At 40.2% G+C, this 26,453-nt stretch overlaps 3 protein-coding genes across 13 annotated transcripts in view; all 3 read right to left on the reverse strand.

Annotated features, from left to right (window-relative positions):
• Window positions 1-9,370, reverse strand: part of Adad1 (adenosine deaminase domain containing 1) — a 37,303-nt gene extending 27,933 nt beyond the window's left edge. The window contains exons 1-4 of the mRNA XM_005069699.4: window positions 9,188-9,370; window positions 8,645-8,821; window positions 7,866-8,054; window positions 5,557-5,724 (exon numbers count right to left, since the gene is read on the reverse strand). Of these exons, the coding sequence (XP_005069756.1) occupies window positions 5,557-5,724; window positions 7,866-8,054; window positions 8,645-8,821; window positions 9,188-9,305 (652 nt within the window). The 5' untranslated portion in view covers window positions 9,306-9,370. The remainder of the gene's footprint in view (window positions 1-5,556; window positions 5,725-7,865; window positions 8,055-8,644; window positions 8,822-9,187) is intronic.
• A 2,608-nt stretch (window positions 9,371-11,978) lies between these two features.
• LOC121143061 (programmed cell death protein 6-like) lies at window positions 11,979-13,356 on the reverse strand. 2 transcript variants are annotated; one of them, XM_040754268.1, is made up of 3 exons: window positions 13,234-13,356; window positions 12,795-12,843; window positions 11,979-12,599 (listed from the first exon to the last, which is right to left on the reverse strand). In XM_040754268.1, the coding sequence occupies exons 1-3, from the start codon at window positions 13,354-13,356 to the stop codon at window positions 12,403-12,405; spliced, it is 369 nt and encodes a 122-aa protein (XP_040610202.1). In that variant the 3' UTR covers window positions 11,979-12,402. The 2 variants fall into 2 exon arrangements, with proteins under 2 accessions (XP_040610202.1, XP_040610201.1); XM_040754267.1 differs by having other exon boundaries at window positions 11,979-12,843.
• Window positions 13,357-18,622: 5,266 nt separating this feature from the next.
• Window positions 18,623-26,453, reverse strand: part of Kiaa1109 (KIAA1109 ortholog) — a 176,273-nt gene continuing 168,442 nt past the window's right edge. For all 10 annotated transcript variants that reach the window (XM_040754477.1, XM_040754482.1, XM_040754479.1 and 7 more), the window contains 2 exons: window positions 23,853-24,018; window positions 18,623-19,323 (listed from right to left, as the gene is read on the reverse strand). In XM_040754477.1, coding sequence (XP_040610411.1) covers window positions 19,107-19,323; window positions 23,853-24,018 — 383 coding nt within the window. In that variant the 3' untranslated portion in view covers window positions 18,623-19,106. The remainder of the gene's footprint in view (window positions 19,324-23,852; window positions 24,019-26,453) is intronic.

A 26,453-nucleotide genomic window follows, 5' to 3' on the forward strand; every position in this document is an offset into this window, starting at 1 on the left:
AAGATGCCAGCCCAGACTACTATATCCAGCAAAGCTTTCAATTACCATAGATGGAGAAAACAAAATATTCCATGACAAAGCCAGATTTGAACAATATGTATCCATGAATCCAGCTATACAAAAAGTGCTAGAAGGAAAACCTAGACCCAACAAAGATAACTACACTCACAAAGACACAGGCAATAGATAATCCCACTTTACCAAACACCAAAAGAAAAAGGGAGGAGAACCTACACAAAACAACTCCACTACCAATAAACCAAGCACAAACAAGAATCATCATTAATATCCCTCAATGTCAACGGTCTCAACTTGCCTATAAAAAGACACAGACTAGCAGAATGGATGCAAAGACAGAACCCATCCTTCTGCTGCATACAAGAAACACATCTCAACATCAAAGACAGATGTTTTTTCAGAGTAAAAGGTTGGGAAAAGATTTTCTGATCAAACGGACCCAAGAAACAAGCGGTTGTAGCAATCCTAACACCTAACAAACTAGACTTCAAATTAAAATCAATCAAAAGAGATGAAGAAGGACATTTCATATTCATCAAAGGAAAAGTCCATCAAGATGAAGTCTCAATTTTGAACATCTATGCCCCAAATACAAAGGCACCTACATTCGTGAAAGAAACATTACTAAAGCTCAAATCGCAAATAAAATCTCACACACTAATAGTAGGAGACTTCAACACTCGGCTCTCACCACTAGACAGGACCTCCAGACAGAAACTTAACAAAGAAACAAAAGAACTAATAGAAGTTATGACCCAACTGGGTTTAACAGACATCTATAGAACATTCCACCCAAACACAAAGGGATATACCTTCTTCTCGGCACCACATGGAACCTTCTCTAAAACTGACCACATAATAGGAAACATAGAAAATCTCCACAGATAGAAAAAAATTGGAATAACCCCCTGTATCTTATCAGACCACCATGCATTAAAATTAGAATTCAACAATAACACAAATCACAGAAACCCTACAAACTCATGGAAATTGAACAATGCACAATTGCACCATCCCTGGGTAAAGGAAGAAATAAAAAAGAAATTAAAGACTTCCTGGAATTCAATGAGAATGCAGACACAACATACCCAAATTTATGGGACACTCTGAAAGCAGTGCTGAGAGGAAAGTTCATAGCACTAAGTGCCCACTTGAAAAAACTGGAGAACAGACACACTAGAGAATAGCACAGCTGAATGTTCTAGAAAAAAAGAAGCAAACTCACCCAGGAAGAGCAGACGCCAGGAAATAATCAAATTGAGGGCTGAAATCAATCAAGTAGAAACCAGGAAAATATTGAGAAGAATCGATGAAACAAAGAGTTGGTTCTTTGAGAAAATCAACAAAATAGACAAACCTCTGTCAAAACTAACCAAAACAGAGAGAGAGAGCATGCTAATTAACAAAATCAGAAATGAAAAGTGGGACATAACAACGGACACTGAGGAAATCCAGAGAATCATCAGGGCATACTTTGAAAATCTGTACTCCACAAAGTTCGAAAATTTAAAGGAAATGGACAATTTCTTGGATAGATATCACTTGCCAAAACTAAATCAAGAATAGATAAACAATCTAAACAGACCTATAACCCTTAATGAAATAGAAGCAGTCATCAAAAGTCTCCCAACCAAAAAAATGTCCAGGCCCAGATGGCTTCAGTGCAGAATTCTACCAGAAATTCAAAGGAGAGCTAATTCCAATACTCTCAAAGTATTCCACACAATAGAAGCAGGAGGCTCACTGCCAAACTCTTTTTACGAGGCTACAATTACCTTGATACTCAAGCCACACAAAGACACAACTAAGAAAGAGAACTGTAGACCAATTTCCCTCATTAACATTGATGCAAAAATACTCAATAAAATACTGGCAAACCGGATTCAAGAACACATCAGAAAAATCATCCACCATGAATCAAGTAGGCTTCATCCCAGGAATGCAGGGATGGTTCAACATTAGAAAATCTATCAATGTAATCCACCATATTAACAAACTGCGAAAGAAAAACCACATGATCATCTCACTAGATGCTGAAAAAGCCTTTGACAAAATCCAGCACCCCTTCATGATAAAGGTCCTAGAGAGATCAGGGATAACAGGAACATACCTGAACGTAATAAAGGCAATATACAGTAAACCAACAGCTAACATCAAACTAAATGGAGAGAAATTCAACGCAATTCCTCTAAAATCAGGAGCAAGACAAGGCTGTCCACTCTCTCCATATCTCTTCAATATTGTACTTGAAGTTCTAGCTACAGCAATAAAACAACAAAAGGAGATCAAGGAAATACAAATAGGAAAAGAAGAAGTCAAACTTTCACTATTTGCAGATGATATGATAGCTTACATAAGGGACCCGAAAAACTCCACAAGGGAACTCCTAGAGCTGATAAATACCTTCAGCAAAGTGGCAGGATACAAGGCTAACTCAAAAAAATCAGTGGTCCTATTATATACAGATGATGAATTGGCTAAGAAAGAAATCAGAGAAACATCACCCTTTACAATAGTCATAAACAGCATCAAATATCTGGGGATAATGTTAACCAAGGAAGTGAAAGACCTGTATATCAAGAACTTTGAGTCTTTAAAGAAATAAATCAAAGAGGATACCAGAAAATGGAAAGCTATCCCATGCTTTTGGATTGGTAGGATCAATATAATAAAAATGGCAATCTTGCCAAAAGCAGTCTACAGATTCAATGCAATCCCTATCAAAATTCCGGCACAATTCTTCACAGACCTTGAAAGAACAATAATCAACTTTATATGGAAAAACAAAAGGCCCAGGATAGCCAAAACAACCCTATACAATAAAGGAACTTCAGGAGGCATCATCATACCTGACTTCAAGCTCTATTATAGAGCTATAGCCCTGAAAACAACTTGGTATTGGCACAAAAATAGGCACGTAGACCAATGGAACCAAATTGAAAACCCTGATTTTAACCCACACACCTATGAACACTTGATTTTTGACAAAGAAGCTAAAGGTATACAATGGAAAAAAGAAAGCATCTTCAACAAATGGTGCTGGCATAACTGGGTATTGGTATGCAGAAGACTGCAGATAGATCCATGTTTATCGCCTTGTACAAAACTTAAGTCCAAATGGATCAAAGATCTCAACATAATTCCAAGCACACTGAAACTTTTAGAAGAGAAAGTGGGAGATACTCTTCAACGAGTCGGTACAGGAGACCACTTCCTGAACATAACACCAGTGGCACAGACACTGAGATTGACAATTAACAAATGGGGCCTCTTGAAACTAAAAAGCTTCTGTAAGGCAAAGGACACAGTCAACAAGACAAAAAGGCAGTCCACAGAATGGGATAAGATATTCACTAACCCCACATCTGACAGAGGGATGATCTCCAAAATTTACAAAGAACTCATGAAGCAAGTCTCCAAATCACCAAAGGATCCAATTAAAAGGTGGTTTACAGAACTAAATAGAGAATTCTCAATAGAGGAGTCTAAAATGACTGAGAGACACTTAAGAAAGTGCTCAACATCCTTAGCCATCAAAGAAATGCAAATCAAAACAACTTTGAGATACCATCTTACTCCTGTCAAAATGGCTAAAATAAAAAAGTATGATGACACTTTATGCTGGAGAGGATGTGGAGAGAGGAGAACACTCCTCCCCTGCTGGTGGGAGTGCCAACTCGTACAGCCACTTTGGAAATCAGTATGGAAATTCCTCAGGAAAATGGGAATTAGCCTACCACAAGACACAGCAATTCCACTCTTAGGCATATACCCAAATGATGCACATTTATACAACAAGGACATCTGTTCCTCTATGTTCATAGCAGCATTATTTGTAATAGCCAGAACTTGGAAGCAACGTAGATACCCCTCAACTGAAGAGTGGATAGAGAAAATGTCGTACATTTACACAATGTAGTATTACTCAGCAGAAAAAAAAAAACAATGGAATCTTGAAATTTGCAGGTAAATGGATGGCACTAGAAGAAACCATCCTGAGTGAGGTAACCCAGTCACAAAAAAGACAAAGATGGTATGTACTCACTCATATATGGATTTTAGACATGGATCAGGAGAGTGCCAGTCTGCACTTCCACTGACAAGAGAGTCTGGGAAACAGGAAAGAACCTAAGAGATATGCATGGTACCCAAGAGAAGAGGAATGAGGCAAGATCCTCTGAACAGATGGGTAACACGGCAAGGGGTGGGGGGGGGAGTGGGAGCTGGGAAGAAGAGAAGGGGAGAAGAGGAAGAGAGAGTAGGTCATGGGGGAACAGGAAGGTTGAGTTGGGGGTTGAATAGGGGGAAGAGGGATCATAGGTTCAAAGACAGACCAGGTACCAGTGTGACCTCTAGTGATCTAAAGGGATGACACCAATTGGCAAGCTAAGCAATAGTGGAGAGACCACCTTGAATGCCCATTCCTGATAATGAACTTGATGTCCATAACCATCCTGGAGCCTTCATCCAGTGACTAATGGAAGCAGAGACAAACACCCACAGTTAAATACTGAACAGAACCCAAGGAACCCAGCGGCAGAGAGAGAGGAGCGAAGAGCAAATAGGCAAAGAATGGGATGGAAAACCAGCAGAGACAGCTGATCTGAACAGGGGAGAGCTCTTTGACCCCAGACCGACATCTGGGAAGCCAGCATGGGACTGATCCAGACCCCCTGAATGTGAGTGTCAGCGAGAAGGCCTGGGCAACCTTTGGAGCCCTGGGCAGTGGATCAATGTTTATCCCTGGCATACAAACAGACATGGTATGTCCATAACACAAAGAGGGATGCTCTCTCAGCCTGGACTCTTAGGGGAGTGCCTGGACCCTGCCCTGAGTGAAATGAGAGACTCTAGATATCCCCTATGTGGGAGGAAATGGCAATAGGGTGGGAGGCTGGGGGGGGGGGGATGGTGGGGCGGTGCAGGAGGAGGGGAGGGAGAGGGAACTGGGATTGACATGTAAAACAAGGTATTTAAAATTAAAATAATAATAAAACAAAACAAAAAAACAAGTACTGGATACTCCTGGAACTGGAGTTAGAGGCAGTTGGGAGCCACCCTGCATGGGTCCTGGGATCTGAACTCAGGTCCTCTACAAGAGCTGTACTCACTCTTAACTAATAAATCATTTTTCCAGTACTGGGAAAATGTTCCAGAAAAAAAAAAGAATAGACTTAATTGAAAATGGAAGAAATGACTTGAACAGGATTTGTCTCCCCTCCTTAAAATGACAATGTTCAATAAACACATGAAAAGATTCTCATCATCAAATATCAGTAGGGAAATTTAAGTCAAAACCACAAAAGATACTACTTTACATCTCTTAATGTGATTACTGACAAAACATAAGTATATCTTTTGGTGATGAAAATACAAGATCACTGTAACTATGAAACATTACAGCAAACAGCAACTGAAAGAAATTATTCAAATTCGGTAATTTTGTAGTTGTTAAGTAACCCTTCATTAATGCAAATCTTTCTATTATTCCTTCTGGAAAATGACATGTTCAAACACATTGTAGTCAGCTGAATTTACCTGCTGGTTCTATAACTCTTGGCTCAGGTTCATCCAATTGTAGAAGCTCATCAAGAGCTAATTTTGCTGCATTGGATCTAGATTCTTTTTTATTTTGTCCCAGTCCAGTCTTGTACTGAATACCATCCACCACAGCACAAAAAGCAAAATATGGTCCCATAACATTACCTTGAAAAAGAAACCAGAATGAATGCTACAATAATTCATATACTATTCTTGCAAGTAATGTCTGAATGTTAGGAAATTATTTCAGTATAAAATTCTGGAAAACTAGTATTAAATGATAACCTTTTAGTGTAAACTCAACTTTTTGTAGATCAATTAGGGATTAAAATTACAGTTATATTAGCCCCTAAATTGATTCAGTGAATTCAAGTAGCTGCACTGGCTTCAAATATAATGCAAGCAATAGACATAGCTTTAAAATACAGTACACTCAAATATTTACTGAACTACCCAAGAGGTAGTTAAATATTTGAAGACTTCTAGCAGTATTCATATTTAAAACTTCAGTACAAGTAAAATTACATTTCTTTCATCTTTGGATTATTACACCTCAGGAAAGAGATCAGAGAACATACAGGATGAAATAAAACAAGAGAAGAGGTATCTTCTGAATTCAACCGAATGCTCCTTCTCCCACAAATTACCTTTACACTATTACTTTTACTTGGATTTTGTGTTTTCTCATGAAAAATGAAATTTAATCATTTTCTAAATTTACAGGTGGAACATATTAATGTTAGGAATCTCTACTAAATCTCTAAATCTCCACCCTTTGGTTAGGGATGGCTAGGGACTAGATCACTGCACACATCCCCACTATCTTATTTTCTTTCATATTTATAATCATGTTCCATTGCTTTTAAGGGAGGTGGCAGCGCATGCCTTTCATCCCAGCACTTGGGAGGCAGAGGAAGGCAGATCTCTGTGAGTTCGAGACCAGCCTGGTCCACAAGAGGGAGTTCCAGGACAGCCTCCAAAGCCACAGAGAAATCCTGTCTCGAAAAACCAAAAAAAAAAAAAGATTTTACTAGGAACTTAAATCTATACCCTGCTAATATTACCCAAATATCTCAATTTACCTTTTTTCCATGTTTACCTGTGTTTCAATCTAAACGACTAAACCAGAGAACATTTCACATTCTGAACAAGTGGCTCAGATGGTTCTTTGTATGTATGTTACACATTAAATTTGTTAGAAAGCCTTCTGTATTAGAATGCTGACCTTTGAACCTCAACATGTTTGTAACACAGCCTCACAAAACTTACTGACTCATAACAAAAATGAATACCACTTGCCATCTTCAGACCAGTGAAGCATTTTCACTGGGCATTTTTTATCTTTTTACTAGTAGCTTACATTTCCCAAGGCTGATCTTAGAATAATGTAGGAAAGCAAAGATTGAGACTACTGTTTACTTTATGAAAGTACTACAGTGTACATCTTCATCATGTTAAGTTTACTTGTATTTCACACAAAGAAACTTACTAAAAATTTTCAGTGAAATTTCCAGAGTTTTAAATTATGTTGCAAATCTTTGAGATGCATACAGGAACATACAGGTAAAAGTTGGAAAAATAAACAAAACTATGCATGCACATGAATATTTTAAAGCTGTTTTACTATCACATTTTTAGTTGATGCGTTTTCTTATTCTTTTGTTTTTCTTTTCTGAGACAGGGTTTCTCTTTGTAGCCCTGGCTGTCCTGGCCCTTGCTCTGTGGACTACGATGGCCACAAACTCATAATCACCTGCCTCTGCCTCCCGATTAAAGGTGTGCGCCATCACTGCCCGGCTAGTCAACACTTCTTCAAAGTATCAACTATTGTTTTTACAAGTACTTAAAGTTCTTACTATTAGTCCACAGCATAAAGAGATTTGAAGCCTCTTCTAGTTTTAACTGATTATATTCCCATAGCCATCCACAAGTACACATGGTAAAAGACGTTTTTCAGTTTAAGGGAGAGGGGAAGAAATCAACAGTCAAGTCTATAATACAACATCAACCAGGGAGTGCTCTTTTCAGATCAAATGATTTAATTTAAAGGGCCAAGTTAGACAATATTGGTTTCTTAAGCATCACAGTCACAAAAATCTTTCTTATAACTTCAGGACAAATAGCTAACATTGCCAGAAATATGTCTTTATTGAGCTACTTTTTGCATTACAAAATGCCCATTAACCCTAATTATGTTTATATTTATATATACATATATCATAAGTGAACGTAGAACAACTTATATGCCCCATTTTTATTGGAAAAAATGCTAGTACTGGGGTAATTGGAAGCAATTTCAAACTTGCCTGTTGTTACAGTCTCCTTAAGGTCAAGCTGAACACGCTGCATTTGTGCAAATTGATGCAAGGCTGACACAGGATTTATCTCTCCACGTTTGTATTTCATTATAAATTCTTTAGGTATTTTTTTAGGAGGAAGGACAGGATTTGAAATAGATGAAAGACCTTTGGAAAGCAATGGCTCTGGAAAATTACCTGAGAACAAATGTTTATACTGGTCAATTTGGTTTAAAGAAGATGAGGCAAAGTATTAAATCCTTACAAAAGCATGTTTTCCCCAAGTTCCCACTAGACAGTCTGAGCACACATATAGGCATAACCTGCTATTGTAAATGCCTTTTTCATATTGAAGACACATTGTACTGAAATATTAACGATAGAAAAAGTTTAGTGATGCTTTCAAGGATAAGTCATTTTTACACACGAGCTCTCTAAGGCCTAGAATGAAGACGATACAGTTTTATTGGAACTATTACCTAGTTTTGTGCTCTAACCTGCTGTTATTAATTCCTATTCCACTGAGTCATTGTAAACTGTCTGATTCCAGCTCAACCTAAGTTTTACGGTATGTTTGTCTATGCTTTCTATTATACTAAGTGATAAGGTTAAAGAGTTCTATAGGCCACTTACTATACTGTCACAGTTACTAACTCCACAAATGCGACAGGGCCACAGAGATGATAGACCCACACTCACCCCAAACAAATAAACTAACACTGCTTTCACTGGCAATCCCAGGGCCATACTGAACCAAGGCACTTACAGATATAAAAAGAAAGTTGTACCTGTCACTTGTGTAACCTTGGATGCCATATTCGACAGGCTACAATTTTCCGAATAGCCGGTGGGCAAAGTGACAGTCTGAGCTGATGACTGAACTGGTAAGTTCTTTTTCAGCATCTGAGCAAAGCTAGGGACCCTGGAACTCTGAAACCAGTCATTGTTTCCAGAAGTTTTCTCACCTGTTTAGGATGAAATTGGCAGAAAATGAAAATCCTACGTAAACAACAAGTTCCTAGGTAAACAACAAGTTCCGGGGGGGAGAAAGAGAAGCTCACAGGTGTCTTTTTTTTTTTTCACCCACACACATAGGCTCTCGTGGCTATTGCCAAATCCCTCTCTGATTGACCTCAGAACTGTATTCTGTTTTAACAAACAATGAAGTCTTCGGAATTCCTCCCCCAAGCCCATCTGGAAAGGGAAAAGGAGGGGCCACGGAGTGGGGGTGGGAAGAAAACCACGAATCTCCTCAGGACGGAGGGGCAAGGTCTGGAGAGAAGAGAACACGAGAGGGCAGAACCAAACCGGCGGCCTCCCTGCCAGCGCACCCCCGAGGCTGTCCTTCGCGCCCTCCCCGCCCAGGCTCGCAGGCAGGTGAGCGGCCAGAGGCAGGCCGAGCCGAGGGCCCGGGACCGGGGCTCGTCGGCTGCCGCCCGCGGTCGCCATCGCTGAGCTGCCACCGTCGACCTCTCCCCTCAGGCCTCTGCGGGGCACGCGGCCAGTCGCGTCTTTCAAAAGGCCCCTCGTGCGGACCCTGAGGAGTGGGGCCTGCGCCCCCGCGGCGCCCGTCGTCCAATTAGCAAGGACCCCCGCTCCCGGCCCCGCCCCTGCGCCCCACGTGCGGGGCGCCGCCGACGGACGTGAAGCCTGGTCAGGGCAAGCGCTGCTGGGTTCCAGGCCTCACCCCGTCTCCTTGCCATGGTCAGGTCCGCAGCTTCCTGTCTCTGCAGAAGTCAAAGCCCCGAGGGCCAGTCTTCCCCTGCCCTGCCCGCCTCACCTCAGTGTGGCTGCTTGTCCTCACCCCAGTTGCGGACTCTTAGGAAGACCCCAGGCCTCAGCAGTATAAACACCACGTGGGTACACCCTCCCCCCCCCACCTCGGTGTCTACGCGCAGCAGGACCCAGCCCTCACAGAGTCTTCACACGGGTTGTCTACACCCAGGGTGCCAGCCCTCACAAAACACGGGATGGCTACTTAACACCATGTAAGTGTCTGTACCTAGAAGGACTTCCCCTTTGAGGCAGCCAGGGATACCTGAGGCTTATTTCAAAAAACGCCCTTCACGTTATCTCCAGGTAGGAACTGAAGAGCCCAGCGGCTAGACTTCTGACAAGCAGAGGCTCCACTCTAGGGGCCCCAAAGAACAACCTGGAAGTCAGATGTGAGGCTGGAAGCAAATGGCCCTGAAATCTGGATGACTGCCCACCACGCCCCACCCCTCACTTTTTAGTCTTTTTTTCCTCAAAAAAGTGGAAGGAGAACCTAACCACGGTGTAACTTGATAGACGGTAGAAAATAGTTTAAACAGGAAATTACCAAATGTTGGCATGCAATCAAGAAGGAATTCAAAGTATTGAATTTTGCTAGCGCAAAACTCACATTTTGATGGCATCTACTCTTTTATATGTATGGGCAGGTTTTCCCAAGAATTAGAGCAATTTTTAAAAATCAGGAAAGAGAAAAGGACAATAGAATTGATGATCACTTACTTAAGTGTAACAAGAAATAATATTCATCCACAAGTATGTAGTGAAATTGAAGGTAAAACAATCCCATTCTTGTAACATTTACAATTGTAAGCGTTTCGTCGTCGGGATGGGTCAGGACAGGATGGAACAGGAGTGGGTCAGGTATTCTGGCACTCGGGAGTCACAGAATACTGAGTGTTACACAGCTCAGGTGGAAAGGTATCCTGGAGCTCAGGAGCCAAGGATACTGAGTGTTACACAGCTCAGGTGGAAAGGTATCCTGGAGCTCGGGAGCCAAGGATACTGAGTGTTACACAGCTCAGGTAGAAAGGTATCCTGGATCTCGGGAGCCAAGGACCACCACAGGTTGCAGTAAGCTTGGCAGCTTACAGCCTTGCCTCAGAGAAAGGCCTCTCCGGTGTATCAGCTCCGCTCCGGCAGGACAGGGTCTTCCAGCTGGGGATGTTCGCCTAGTGTAGCAGTTTTGCTCCGCAGGAGGTTTGCTACAGTTCAGCTCTGCTCCTGGAGAGCGGAGAGCAGGGAGCCAGGAGCAGAGTGTAACAACTCCGCTCTGCCAAGGAAGGTTTCCCGGGCAAGTGTTACAGTGCTGCTGGCTCTGCTCTGCTTGCTCTGCTCTGCTCTGCTCTGCCTAGGGTCGCCTCTGCTCTGTCGCCGCCGCAAAAGAAGATCTTCACCCAAAGCTCATCCAAAGGGGTTTATTGGAAGGCAGCTGGACCAGCCAAGCTGAACATACACAGGGTTTATATAGGGATTGGGGAAGTTTTTCCAGAGTAGGGATTGGTCCGATTTCAGTGCTGAGCTCAGATTGGCTAGAGCTCTGCTCCGGGATTGGTTACTTTTTTACACAGGATTAGGGTCAGATTTGGCTCTGGTTTCAGGGCCAAAGTGTGTTTCTTTCTCTGGTCCTTTTTAGCCTTTTGGCTCCAATTTTAGGGCCAGGGTACATTTCTTTCACTGACTCTGATTCCAGGGACAAAGTGTGTTCCTTTGACACTGGTTTTAGGGTCAGGGTACATTTCTTTGGTTGTGGTTGCAGGGCCAAAGTGTGTTTCTTTGGCTCTGCTCAGGGTGTGTTTCTTTGACTGGTCCCTTTTCCCTACAACAATAAGTATTTTTCTTTAAGTATCAAGATGTCTTGATTAGTTTGCTTGAGCAAAAGTCCATTAATAACTAACAATCCAGGAATTTTTGTTGATAAGAATAAAGATGAGAGTAAAATGTTTAATAACAAAATCCAATTATAAGGGTCAAATATAAAAGGTAGATATGGAACAGAATGGGAAGGAACAAAAGGTATTACATAGTTTAGATACAGTCGGTGGGTAAAGACACTGCTGCAAAGCACAACCTAAGTTTGATCCTTAGAAGGAGAAACTGACTCATAGATTCTCCTCTAACCTTCACATGGACACACACACACACACACACACACACACACACTAAGTGAAAATTTAAAATACACAATTTACAGAAAAAATATGACAGTAGAGGGCCTGTGTTTCCCTCTTGTGTTACTGTGGATAACCATAGCAAATTTATCAAAACTAAGAAATTAACACTTGACATAAAACATTCATTTGGATTTTAGTATTTCCCTACTAATGTCCAGTTTTTCTTTCAGGATTCAGGTTGCCACATGCATTTAGAAATTGTTCCTAAATTGTCCCCTGTGGTTTGTGCTTTTTTTTTTCTTTGTTGAGTCTAACCTTTAACTGGTGAGCTGTCACACTAGCCCTTGTGCTAACTTTTTAAAGTCTTGTTTCTCATGCGCAGATGTGTTTGAAGAGTACAGTTCAGATAGTTTTGTCAAATAGCCCTCTCTAGTCATGGAGTAGGTATCTGAGAGACAAGAAAAACAGCATTCTGTGCAAGTTCCATATTATTTTAAAATCCTACTGGCTAATAAAAGCATTTTCAACTACAGAATTAGAGACATCTAGAAAACAACATGATAGCTTGAGAGCAGAATCCTGAACCAATATTAGGTTTCACCCCATGGCACAATTAGTCAGCAAACCCAAGGTTTGTATATAACAGTGTGGCTAAGGTGCCATTACAGAATCACAGTCAAATACTGCTCATAAGACACCTGAATCCAGCCATCCTGATCCTGTCTGAGTATGTCTGTCAACCTCTGCAAGATGATGCAGCCCTGGAGGAAGTCATCAAATGCCATCTGCCCTCGCCCTTGTCTATCAAATTTGCAGATGAGGATGTCATGGAACTGATCAGAGAGTCGGTAGCCAAAACCTGAGAGTGCTTGCTTGAGCTTGTTCTCGTCAATCATCCCAGAGTTGTCCCTGTTTGGAACATGTTCTGCCAGTCCACATGTGATGTATTTCCACACACCTGTAAATTCACTGAAGCTCACTCCAGCCTTGTTTTCTCGGTCAAACATAGAAATGATTGACCTAACAGTCACTGGATTAAACGGAGTCCAAGTACCATTGGATAATGCTTGCTGAAGCTCATTGTCTGAAATCACTTGTCTCGTCTGCTGCGCGGCCTGTGTCCAAGAACGTGCGGAGGGTGTCGGGGATTGACAACACAGAGACTCTTTCAACGATGTAAAGAAAACTTTAAGCAGGCTCCAAAAAGGTTCAAGAAAACTTCCTAAGAAAGGCTCCCACCAGAGAAGCTTCTGCTCTCTCCTCTACGCTGGCTGGTTCTCTCTCACCCCAGAAACTGATCTGGGCGTGGCAGAAGAGGCGGTTAGTCTCTGGACAAGGTCGAGCTCAGGGTGGTTTCTGCGGGCAGGCCTTTTCCAGGAACTTAATGCCCCCAGGCATTGTATTGTTTTTAGTAAACATTGTCTTACAGCTGCCTACTCCCAGGCAGAAGGGGAAGTGGGTCTCTGCTCAAGGTCTGGTGTTCCCACAATCACTCCCCTTCTGTCTTTATCAACCCGCTGGAAGACGTTCCACAGGAATCTCTGGTCTGGCAGCTGAGCTCCAGCAGCAGGGCCAGGGCCGGCGCCCGGGCCTGGGCAGTAGGAGTAGGCTGCCATGGGCAGTGGTAATGCCGACCAGCTCCAAATGCGGTGCTTCTGCCTCCTCCCTATTTTTTTTATTTAACTTTTTACACATGTCACTCTCAGTTCCCTCTCCCACCCCTCCTCCCCCATCCCTGCAGTCCTCCCAAACCCTCACCCCCACTCCATCCCCGCTCCGCTCCCCAGAGAGGGCAAGGGCTTCCATGAGGGTTTTTCAGTCTGTCACATCATCCCGGGAAGGGCCTAGGTCCTTCCCCATGTGTCCAGGCTGAGAGAGCATCCCTCCATGTGGTATGGGTTCCCAGCATCCATCTGTATGCCAGGAATAAATACTGCTCTACTCTCCAAGGCCTCCTCTCTGTCACCCAGGTTTGGTGGGAGGGAAGTCTGGATCAGTCCCATGCTGGCCCCTCAGTCATCAGTCTGAGGTCCATGTGTTCCCCCTTGTTTAGGTCAGCTACCCCTGTGGGTTTCACCAGCCTGATCTTTATTCCTTTGGTCATTACTCCTCTTTGCAACTGGGTTTCAGGAGTTCAATTCGGTTCCCAGCTGTGGGTGTCTGCCTCTGCCTCCATCAGCCACTGGATGAGAGTTCTCAAAAGATGTACCCTCATACAATAAGGACATCTGTTCAACTATGTTCATAGCAGCATTATTTGTAATAGCCAGAACCTGGAAGCAACCTAGATGCCCATCAACTGAAGAGTGGATAGAGAAAATGTGGTACATTTACACAATGGAGTATTACTCAGCAGAAAAAAAACAATGGAATCTTGAAATTTGCAGGCAAATGGATGGCACTAGAAGAAACCATCCTGAGTGAGGTAACCCAGATACAAAAAGACAAAAATGGTATGTACTCACTCATATATGGATTTTAGACATTGGGCAGGGCATTGCCAGCCCACAATCCCACCTCCATAGAGTTTGGGGTACAGGGAAGACCCTAAGAGAGATATGCATGTTAACCTGGAGAAGGGTTAGGGGACAAAATCTCCTAATTGGATTTGGGGTGGGGGAAGACAGAAGGAGATGGGAGAAAGAGAGGGAGAAAAGAGGAGGGGAGAGGAGGACATGGGAGAGCAGGAAGGTTGAGCCAGGGTTAAGAATATAGGAGAGAAGGATGGGAGATACCATAGAAGAGGGAGCCATTATAAGTTGGAGGAGAGATCTGGCACTAGTGAGATCTTTACAGATCTACAAGAATGACACCAACTGGCACTAAACCTACCTTAAATGCCCTTCCATGATAATGAGAATGATGACTACTTTATATGGCGACCTGGGCTATTCTTAAAGAAACTTTCCTTTATTAATCTCCAAGAGCTTGAAGTGATTTCTCAGTGGTAAAAGCATAATAATGCTATAGCAGCAGTATTACAGAAACAGAGGACAGAGGGTTCTCTCAGCACACTCCTGTGTTTACCATCCAAGGAGTTTTTACCACTCTCAGCTTTCTCTGCTGAGGAAGCTCCTCCTTATCCTTACTTCTGTCAATCACTCATCTGTTTTTTTTCTGTTTCTATAGTCCTTTTTCATAATGTCTTGTAATAATTAGTAACATTTGGGCTCTGGCATCCTTAAAAATTTAGGTAAATAAACTGAAGATTCATGCATGTGGGCTGGAGAGATGGCTCAGCAGTTAAAAGCTCTGGCTATTCTTTAGACTTGGGTTCAATTCCCAGCAACCACATGGCGGCTCACAACTGTCTGTAACTTCAGTTCTAGGACTTCTGACACCCTCACACAGACATACAAGCAAGCAAAACACCAATGCACATAAAATAAAAATAATTTATTGAAAAAATTTCACCATATTATTGTGTAGGGTCAGTGACATTTTTAATTGCCGAGTTGCAATATACAATATACTTTGCAGTATATTGTTCTATGGCTTTTATGTTCACTTATTGAAGGATTTCTTGGTTGTTTGCATTCGAGCAGTCATGAATATGTCATTAAAAAATTAAATATGAGATTCTTCAGTTATTTAGGTAAGTACCTAGGAGTGTTGCTCGGGAATTTGGTAAACGTATATTTAACTTTATATGAAACTACCAAACTTCCAAAATGGTATATTTTCCATTATTAAAAGTAATCAGTGGTAAATCCTATTTTCTATTATAATAGGTATACAACTGTTGTTTAAATATGCATTTCCCTAGTGGTCAGAACCCTTTAATCAAGACAGATGTGTAAAATCTTGGTGACACATGGTTTTAAAGCCCATGCTTGGGAGTTGAGGCAGTACCACCACCAGAGTGCAATAGTTTGAGGACATCCCTAACAGCACAGTGAGATTGTAGGCTGACAGTTGTCTTTTGGAACTAGTGAGGTAAGCCCTAATGGTGTTAAACAACCAAACTGTGAAAATGGAACTTTTAGAAAATAAATTATATTCTATGTCAGCAAGCATTTTAAATTGTTATTGCCACACTGATTTGCAAGAATAGAAAGAAAATGAAGGGGCATGAGAAGGAAGGAAAGGAAATTTCTCTCATCCAGGGATCCAGTTTGCTTTTCCTGTTGTCAAGAAAAAACACCTCTGCTAAAGCAAGAATTACCACAGAGGAGAAATCTCAGAATGTTAAAGGAAATAATGAATGACGTTTACTTAGGTCCAAAATGATTTATAACCATGAATCTTAACACATTTTTTGAGGGTTAAGTTACATTTTGAGTTTAAAGTACTGTGCTTAAAAGATGTTTAAAACAGAAATGCCTCTAACCTGTAAGCTCCACTTGCTCAAGGACAGATAACTTCCTTGAATGCTGGGGGCTGTTTGTGTAAGAGATAACAAGCCTGGTGTTTTCAGTTCTGTAAAAATGAGGTTGGCAGCCTCAATTGTATAGAATATGCTTTATCACATGTAGGTGGGAGGTATGCAGGAAGCATGTCAGGATATATGCTTGCTCATGATTGGATAAAGGCAGGAAGTACATAGCCTTGTGAGTTTTGCCATCATGAACCTCTGACTAGTGTAATTTCCCCACCACACTCTGGGAACAATTTTAGTAGTTTAAAGAAAAGCAACAGATAATGGAGGTCAGCACACACGGCAAACAGCAGCTGTGTGAGAAAGGGAAGAACACTTAGCTTCAGAAAAGTGAGAAAGTCCACTGTCCAAGAAAGCATGTTGATCAATATTGAAAAGAAAAACAAGAAAAAGGAAACTTATACTCCTTGAGTAACTCTGAAAGCAGGAAGAATTAGCAGAGCTACATAGAGTCAGCTCTGAAAGCAACTATACAGTAGCAGTTTTGGGGGAGGTATATTATCTCATTAGATAATTATTCCTCCTATCTCCTTTCCATAAATTCAGGTGAATCAGGATTCAGGGATGGTTTCTTGGAGAGGTGATAGGCAAAGCTGAAGTAACTTTAAAAACTTTTTTTCCAGGGTTTCATATATGAATGTTGTATTTACATATATATATATATATTTTTTTGGGTTTTTACGAGACAGGGTTTCTCTGTATTGTTTTCGAGGCTGTCGGTCCAGCCCAGCCTCGAACTCACAGAGATCCGCCTGCCTCTGCCTCCTGAGTGCTGGGATTAAAGGCGTGCACCACCACCGCCCGGCTTGTATTTACATAATTTGCCACTTCTCTCACTTCCCTCCAACTCCTCCTGCATTCCTTTTAAAATCCATGCCTCTTATTATTAGTTACGTATATATACACATGCACATTATAAATACAACTTGCTGAGGTCATTTAGCCTTGCTCAGATATATGTGTGCTTAAGTGTTGCACATATATGTGTATAGGGCTGACTGTTTGAGATTGGATTGCCCATCAAAGGGGGTGGGGCTCATCCCTGGAAGAGACTGAGACTCTTTTATCCAGCAGTCATTAATTACCTATAGTTCTCTACAAGTAGAGGTTGAGGTCTTGGGATGAGACAATAGTATGTTATGTTCTGATCTTTGGAGCATATCAGAATGTCATATCCACCTAGAGACAGAGGTAGATTCCATTCTTTATTTTTTTCCTTTTGTTTAGTAATTAACTTTCTGGTATTCTCTTAGCCTTTATAACCAAAATAGGCACTTAACTTGCTTCTCTGGTAAGTTTGATTAATGAAATGAATTTCACAGATACATCTGGTGACCAGTTGTTAGGGGAGCTAGAGAGGAATCAGAAGTTGACATATGAGTGACTATTAACTGGACTTAGTGTCACAGACTGTCCTAACAAGCCATGTTTGGTTACCTGTCCTTGATAAGTCAATTAAAAGATCCAAATCAACAGTGAAAGGAAAGGAGATTTTTATCCAATGTAGTCACAGAGGGAAGAGGGACAAAGATACAATGACACCCTAACTGCATCTTCTGGGTCCTGAAGTGAGGTTAAATAGTCCTGGACCCATTATTGCTTTTGCTCTACCTACCTGCAAGGTGATCGGTCAAGTTGAAAACATTTCTAGGAGAAAAGTTTCCTTTCTATCTGGCTCAGGCTTTAGGCTTTCTCCCAACATGACATTTTTCTGGAGAAATTCCAATTCCCTAAGGCCCATCTTTTCAATAGTGAGATATACAAATTGAGGAGCATTAATTGTCACTCTCTGAATATCTTCATTTCTGCCAAGCTAGTTACACAGTGATATGGCAAAAGGATAAAGACCTGATGTCATCAGGTAGCTTCCCCTTACTCTCTCTTTACTGGACACAGTCCTGTGACTGAGCATGTGGCTTTTCTGGAGAGTTTTGTTTTATTATTAACACTCACCTCCATGCAGAGGTCTACAAGAAGTTTCCTTAAGGTGTTTTCTGCCTTTAGTTTCTTCAGTTCTGCTATATGCCTAACCTTTAGACTGTCCTGGTTTGACCAAATTTCCAATCTGAGTTATTAACAATACACCTACTTTTGAATATTTATTTATTTATTCAGGTACACTGATGACTGAGTATTATTTTAGATTCTATTAAATTCTTTTTAGTATGCCTACACATGTACTCGTGTTTCTCACAAGTGTACATTTATACCATATATAACATTTATACCTTATGGCTTCATAAGCATAAAGGGTTATACATGCACAAAAGGATTAAATAGAGTGTAAGGATAAAAACGAACAACTTTGTACTCACCATCGGAAAAGAACACCTAACAGTTCTGAAACCACTTGGTGACCTTTTCTCTAACTATTTTCACTAAGTATTTTTGTGCATTTAAATTATTTACAAGTACTATGTATAAAAACGTGGTAACTGTGAAACAGAATGAGCATATACATATTAACACACTAGTAAATGAGAAAAAGATATGAAACAACTAACTATGGACTAAAGCCATTATTGTGACTTTATTACAATAGTTACAAACAATATTTTTGTGGTATACAATCATCACAATTACTCAAATTATATACAAATAGGTATTTATACAAGTCTACATAAAAAATTAAACACCCCCAATCACATTATCAACAAGATTTTTTCTAAAAGTTATGGCCAATAACAAAAAATTCACAGTTACTCTTTAAATATTTTAAATGCAGTAATCATATTGCACATAAAACAATCATAAATTTTATGCATATATTTTAATGTGGTCTTCCACAAAATTTACATTTTCATGCAATACTTTACTGTATACAGAATGGTAGAACTAGAATAAACAGATTAATTTACAAACTGTTACAATGATGGCCACAAAATTAGAATTATTTTAAAGTAATATTTAAAGTTATACTGAAAAAAAAATCCAGTGTAATAAAACTTAACGGATACAATCAGGTTTTTCACAGATCAAGCTACTAGTCTAGTGTTCTTCTTTGTCTTTTCCTTTCTTTTCCTTTTCATCCTGTAGTGCAGTGCCAAGTTTTTTGATGAGAACGGACAGCACCTTGTCCAGTGGGTCCATCACTCCTCTCTGAAGCCATTTGGGTATAGTAGTCCTGGCATGGTGAAAGCCCAATTTTTGAAGAATATAATCAACACCTACTGGATCAATCTTTCTTCCAGTCCAAGAAATTAATCTAAAAGAGTAATTAGAAATAGTCATTGTCAAGGTGTATGATGTAGGTCCATGAATATTCCTGCACTTCCTTAATATAGTCTGGGAAAGCACTTCAGCAGTGTATCTGAATACATGAGTCTAAAAGTCTTAGATTCACTGTAATTGTTTTCTGAAAACAATTTATTGGTAATGATTAGTCTCTGATACACTTCATACAGCAATAATATTGATGGAATTCCAGTGTGTTTAATTTATTCAGGACTGTTACAAGGTCATCTTAAATATTTTAAATGACAACTGTTTAAAAGATTTCATAAGCTGTGTAATAAAGCAAAAGCTAAGATTTATTCAGTGCTATGTGCTGAACATGTTTGAAAGGAGACCATTTTCTCCTTGATCTTGACATTTTCTTTCATGTGGAGGATAGGCTACTACTGGTGACTTACTTCTTGGAATTTCAGTCTATACTGAAGATTTAACTTGACTAGCAAGTTAACAGAGGAAGTGAGTGGTGTGTAAAGTACTTCCTGACTTTTTTGGGGGGGGGGATGTTACTAATTTTGGTCTGTTCCTGTGACTAGGTGTGTACACAGGTAGGCATTGCCATTTAAAAAAATTACATGAAGAAATTAAAGAAGGAAGAGAAGGAAGGTCTTTGGGCTTAATTATTGAACTACTCAGAGGTAAAGCCAAGCTTAGAGCCAAAGCTGGTAACAATATTCTTTGGCACTCTACATTATTCAGTGTTTAGTCATGAGTTTGCTGAAAATGGAATATAGCAAATGTTGCAGAATATTATTTTAAGGTGTATTACATTTGTTTAATTCTGTGAAGCTGTGTTACCATGCCTGTCTAATTGGTCTAATAAAGAGCTGAATTGCCAATACCAAGACAGGAGAATGGATAGAAGGGGCTGGCAGGCAGAGAAAATGAACAGGAGAAGAGGGAAGGAGCAAGAGAACAAGGAGAGGAAGATACTATGGGTCAACCACCCAGCCACCCAGCCACCCCGCCACCCCGCCACCCAGCCAGCCTTGGAGAAGGAAAGCAAGATATACAGAAGAAAAGGAAAAAGCCCAGAGACAAAAAGTAGATGGGATAATTTAAGTTGAGGAAATCTGGCTAGAAATAAGACAAGCTAAGGCTGGGTATTTATAGGAAATAATACGCCTTCTTGTGCAATTTATTTGAGAGCTTGCTGTCGACCCCCCAAAAGAGCAAAGAACAAAGAGCCAAAAGGATAAGAGAACAATCAACAACAAATGACTTTTTGTATTCACTTGAAACTTCATTTATAGCCTAAATACACTTTAAAGCACTTAATCCATTATAATTTAGATTTACAAATCTAAAATATATCTTCCAAATACTTTACTCACATTGACCCAATAGCAATGTTAAGATTTCTCATAATGAAGTGTTCTGTTGATTTGGTTATGGCAAATGTTATTGGATATATATTACCAACAAGCCATAGCTGTACAAGATAAAATTCTGTTGTTTGGAGTTATTTTATGATACAAATATGTCTGAATAATAATTTAAATAAATACACCATATTGCAGAATATTGGCTGGAGCCCATTTTTGGATACCATTCAAGGATTTGGAAAATTACAATTTGAATAATAAAGTAGATGAGAAACAATAGAAAGGATGTTAATCAAACAGCATACAAAGCAGGTACCACTAATTATAATAACCATTGTAATTAAAATTAGAAAATGCTTTTGAAGATTTGATATGATTTGAAGATTTGATAGTTGGTTATGCCATGACTGTGGAAAAATGTGACCCACTAAAAGAAACTATTGTCGGCTAGCCTTAAATTTAGCATTGTAGACAGTTTTATAGTTTAGCATACAAAAAGACACTGTGATACTATGCAACTGTCATAACATATCCAGTGGGTAACTCTGATGGCTCCTTATTAATGATGTTATGATTACTGTACTGGGTGGTTTTGTGTGTTATCAGAGAGGAAGCTAGAGTCATCAGAGAGGAAGGAGCCTCAACTGAGGAAATGCCTCCTTGAGATTCAGATGTAAGGCATTTTCTCAATTAGTGATTAGTGAAGGGCCTAACCTATAGTGGGCAGCGCCATCCCTGCCACTACAGGTCTTTGGTCCTATAAGAAGGTGGCTAAGCAAGCCATGGGAAGCAAGCGAGTAAGCAGCTCCCCTCCATGGCTTCTGCACCAAGTCCTGCCTCCAGGATCCTCAATGTTTGAGTTCTTGTTCTGACTCTTGTGGTGATACCCTGTTTGTACAAATAAAGTGTGTCTGAAGATCAGCGGGTAGAGCTTGCAACTAGCTAATCATAGAGGCTATGCAACGGTGGTGCATGCCTTTAATTCTAGGACTAGGGAGGTGGAGACAGGAAGTGAGATGGTCTTCCCTTTCCTACTTAAGTTGCTGCTTGTTGAGTATGGCCACAGCAACGAGTAACATGACCAGTACATAAAATCAGTACCATGAATGGGGTTGCTGTTGTGATACTCTTTACCATGTGGTTCTTGGGCCTTTAGAACTGGTTTACTAGAGGATGTGGAAGAATTTGGAACTTTGGGCTAAAAAAGCCCTTCAATGCTACAGAGTTTAATGAATAAAAGTGTAGAAGTTGAGGACACCCCCCAAAACGGGAGGACAGTGAAGGTCTAGCTCTTGAGGGGGATGACTGTTGGGAACTGGGCTAGAGGCTATTCTTGCTAGTCTTACCAAGAATTTGGCTACATTCTGTCTATGTTCTGAGAACTTGAGTGGGGCAGAATTATAAAGCAATGAACTAATCTGTTTCATGGAAGAAGTATTATAGAAGAATATCATTCAGGTTACTCTCACCAGGTGTATAGTAAGAGTAAGCAACAAATGGAGAAGAAAAATCTGCAGTTTGATAGAGCAACAAGTTTAAAATTGTATAGAAGCCTAGTGCTAAGAAAGTGTCTGTTAAAAGAGATTAACACCAAAAGAAACTCTTTTGTAGTCTGCATTGGAGCAATTGGACAGGTGCTCTGGCAAGACCTTACCCATCAGAAGTTCCAACTTGTGAAAATGCAAATTCATTAATAAGGAGAGAGCTTCAACTGAGAATGTTGCCAAAGGGGTTCCCTAATGAGAGAAAACTGCCTAGCATGTTTCTCCAAGGACAAGCACATAAAGGTTGATTCCTGTCTGATGGAGAATGTTCTTCTGTGTATATATTTCTCTTATTGGTTAATGAATAAAACAGTGATTGGCTGACTGGCCAGACAGGAAGTGACATAGCTGGGCGGAATCAGAATATAAACAGGGACAAACAGGAAATCGCTCTCTTCTCTGCCCCCCCCCCCCGCAAAAACACACAGATACTCTATTAGTTATAAAGCTGTTGGTCATTGTCTTGGGTTTCTTATTGGCTAGTTCTGTCTTAATTATTAACCCACAACTATTAGTCCATGTATTTCCACATGGTCTTATCTTATTGGGGAATGCCAAACCTGCAATTCCTTTGCCTGCAACATGATGACTGTTCCTGTCTGGCCAATCAATGTTTTTATTCATTAACCTATAAGAGAAACATATACAAGGAAGAACATTCCCCATCACCTGTCCAACGGGGGCAGACTACATTTTCAGCTAGCAGCAGAATTTGGCAGCATTGTTTACATGGTATTGGTTTTATAGGCAAAAAAATGAAGCAAGGATGGGGAATCAGGTTTGTGCCAGGGTTCCTGAGGCCACTGAAGCCAGATAACATACAGCAGTAACAGAGTCTGCAAAGAAGCACCAAGAGCTTAATGCATGAAGCTATGAATGTGAAGTGCATGTAGGAGAGGAAAGCCCAGGATGATGGAGATGCCAGGATCATGGGAGGTCTCCTGAGAAAAGCTACAGGCATGAAGAACTGGCCCAAGAGAGAGGGTATATGAATTGCAGGAGGTAGAGCTGGAAGAATGCAGCCAACTGAAGACCTTTGGAGGCTTGGTTTTTGCCCTGCTGTGTTTCAGTACTGCTTTAGCACAATCTTTCCTTGCTATACCCCATTCCTCCATATGTAATAGGGAAGGTTTACTCTGTGCCATTATATACTGGAAGTATTAACTTGTTTTTTGATTGTACAATGATTCACAGTTAAGAGACTGCCTTAAATTTCAAAAGAGACTTAGGATTATTAAATAGGGTTGGAGCTATGAACACTTTTGAAGGTGAAAGAATGCATTTTTCATTATGGGATGGCTATGAGTCTATTGGGGATGGAGTAGGTATTGTGGTTTGAACATAAACTATGTCCTCCATGGGCTTGGTACCCAGATGGTGGCACTGTTGAAGGCTGTGGAGCCTGTAGGAAGTGTGGGTTACTAGGTGTAATAGCTTGGCCCCATCTCCTGCCTCTTCTCTGGTTCTGATTATGGATACACTGTGATCAGTTGCCTCATGTTGTGCCCAGGATGGACTGACTGTATCCCCTCTTAAACTAGGAGCTAAAATAAACCCTCCCTTCAGCTTCTTGTCAAGCATTTGGTCAGTACAGTAATTTTGGACAAGCTGAGGTTTGCACACTCACTTCTTACCTAAGAGTAGGCTCCAGATGCCATGTGTTGCACATAAAGTCTCTCCAGTCCACAGTGGTGTAGGTGATGCTATCTTCTCTATCTCTGTCAGAGGAATTATCATCATGCATAATAATTGAACTTTTTTGTCCTGGTCGAGTAGATAGAATCCGAGGTGGAAAGATGGCTACAATGGGAAAAAAATTATAAAACCAGACCTTATAAATTTTAAAACATTTTAAGAAACACTACTGGATCTATCATTTTAACTATTACCATGCCAAGCCTCATTTAATTACACCTGTTAAAAGGTATTTTAAAATAAGCTAAGAGAATACATCAATTTTTAGTATTTCTGAGAAAAGCAAGGTTGCCACTGTGACAAACTGTTGAGTTCATATATGTGACAGCAGGTTCAGGGCATTGTAATCAACAGAGGTGGATTCCTAAACAATAACTAGAAGTTGGGTATGTTAGTCACACTAACCCCAGCTGACTAGTAAGACCTTGTCTCAAAATAAAAATTAAAAAAAAAGGCCAGGGGTTATTAATTCTATAGTAAAATACTTTCTTACAATATGCTGAGCATGAGAAGAAAGATTATAACTTGATGACTTTTAAAAGTTTGGTTGAACTGTTACTTAAATATCAAAAACTTCATTTAAAGTGTGTGATCAGTACTTTTTGTATGTTAATTGTTGTATAGTTATGAAAACAGTGTCAATAAGCAGCTTTTTGTATAAAATATTTTCTTCATGGTACTCAAGTATGCCTTATAAAAGACAAGTCTTTTTAAAGTTGGCTACCATAAATATACACAAGTTCTGCTGTACTTGTTGGAATTTACCTCCATGTTCTCGAAACTCTAGTTTTACATGATAGTAAAAACTTTCTCAGAGACATTTATGCTTATTTTGGCCTAATTCTGTAATAATAAGCTATACTTAAGTGGCTATTACACCATCTTTATAACTAAATCCACACAGGCAACACTTTTTCTTTTCCCATTCAAATGTCTTACAACCATTTATGCAGTACTGGGGATTAAATCTAGGCCTACTGGATGCCATACAAGTGCTCAACACCTGTAGTTTTTTTTTTTTTTTTCTTTCCTGAAAGAGACTCTCACTAAGTTGCCTAGGTTGGCTTGGAACTTGCAATCCTCTTAAATCGCTGTGATTATAACCCTATGTTGCCACACCTGACTAAAACAGTTTAAATTAAGAGATTTTTTTCATTAGAGGTAGACTAAGACCAATATAATATTTTATGAAATGTTAAATGTTTTATATAACATCTAAGAGAATGAGTACAGGCTTTCACACATGAGCAGACTGGAAATGGAGCTTGAGTGTTGGTTTGCACAGAGCAGGGTAACTATGCCCGGAACAAGTTATTTTTTCTAAGCTACATATAATAAGAATCACACATTGAACTGGGCCCAGGAGAGAGGTGAGTGCCGGGGGCTCCTCCAGTCCACTTTACCCTCGAGTTCCCTGACCAAACCCTTCCTACCACGAATCCCCCAGAGGGACCTGGAGGCAGAACAAAGCATTCAGTATTGGCCACCGCTCCTGTTTTGCCCCTGCACCCTCTGGGAGAGAAGAGAGGATTGACTCTTGAACCCACACCTACCAGGACAGGGAGAGACCCCACCTGTACCCACTGGAAGAAGAGATGGAACAACAACAGTATAAAAACACATTCAACAACAGAAAGACATATACGACACCACCAGAGTTTAGGGATTCTACACCAACAAGACCTGAGTATCCCAATGCAGAGGAAGCAGAAGAGAATGACCTTAAAAACAACTTCATGAAAATGATAGCAGCTCTCAAAGAGGATATGAGAAAATCCCTTATAGAATGGAAGAAAAAAAATAAATCGCAAAATGCAAGAAATCAACATATCTCTTAAAGAATGAAAGGAAAGCCAAGAAAAAACAATCAAACAGATGAAGGAAACAATTCAAACAGTTCAAGACCTGAAAACTGAAATAGGGACAATAAAGAAAACACACACTGAGGGAATGCTGGAAATAGAAAAGCTGGGTAAATGATCACGAACTACAGATGCAAGCATAACCAACAGAACACAAGAGATGAAAGAGAGAATCTCAGGCGTTGATGATAAACTAGAGGAAACAGATTCATTAACCAAAGAAAATCTTAAATCCAACAAATCCCTAACACAAAATATCCAGGAAATATGGGACACTGTGAAAAGACCAAACATAAGAATAACAGGTATACAAGAAGGTGAAGAAGCCCAACTCAAAGGTGCAGAAAACATATTCAACAAAATCATAGAAGAAAACTTTCCCAACCTGAATGACATGCCTATGAACATACAGAATAAAGAAAGAATATTAAGAGTAGCAAAGGAAAAAGGTCAAGTAACTTATAGAGGCAGACCTATCAGAATTATACCTGACTTCTTCATGGAAACTCTGAAAGCCAGAAGAAAGCCAGAAGATCCAGGATAGATGTTCTTCAAACACTAAGAGACAACAGATGCCAGCACAGACTACTATACCCAGTAAAACTCTCAATCACTATAGATGGAGAAAACAAGATATTCCATGATAAAATCAGATTTACATAATACATATGCAAAAAT

This window comes from Mesocricetus auratus, unplaced genomic scaffold, assembly GCF_017639785.1.
Source record: "Mesocricetus auratus isolate SY011 unplaced genomic scaffold, BCM_Maur_2.0 Super-Scaffold_100011, whole genome shotgun sequence".
In the NCBI taxonomy this organism is placed as follows: Eukaryota; Metazoa; Chordata; class Mammalia; order Rodentia; family Cricetidae; genus Mesocricetus; species Mesocricetus auratus.

What these genes read in the sequence shown, in the direction of transcription:
- LOC121143061 (XM_040754267.1), bottom strand. Translation starts at nt 13,356, where the DNA reads ATGGCAGCCTACTCCTACTGCCCAGGCCCGGGCGCCGGCCCTGGCCCT. An exon ending in TTGATAAAGACAGAAGGGGA is followed by an intron (nt 12,844 to 13,233) that starts GTGATTGTGGGA and finishes GCCGCGCAGCAG; the next exon opens with ACGAGACAAGTGATTTCAGA.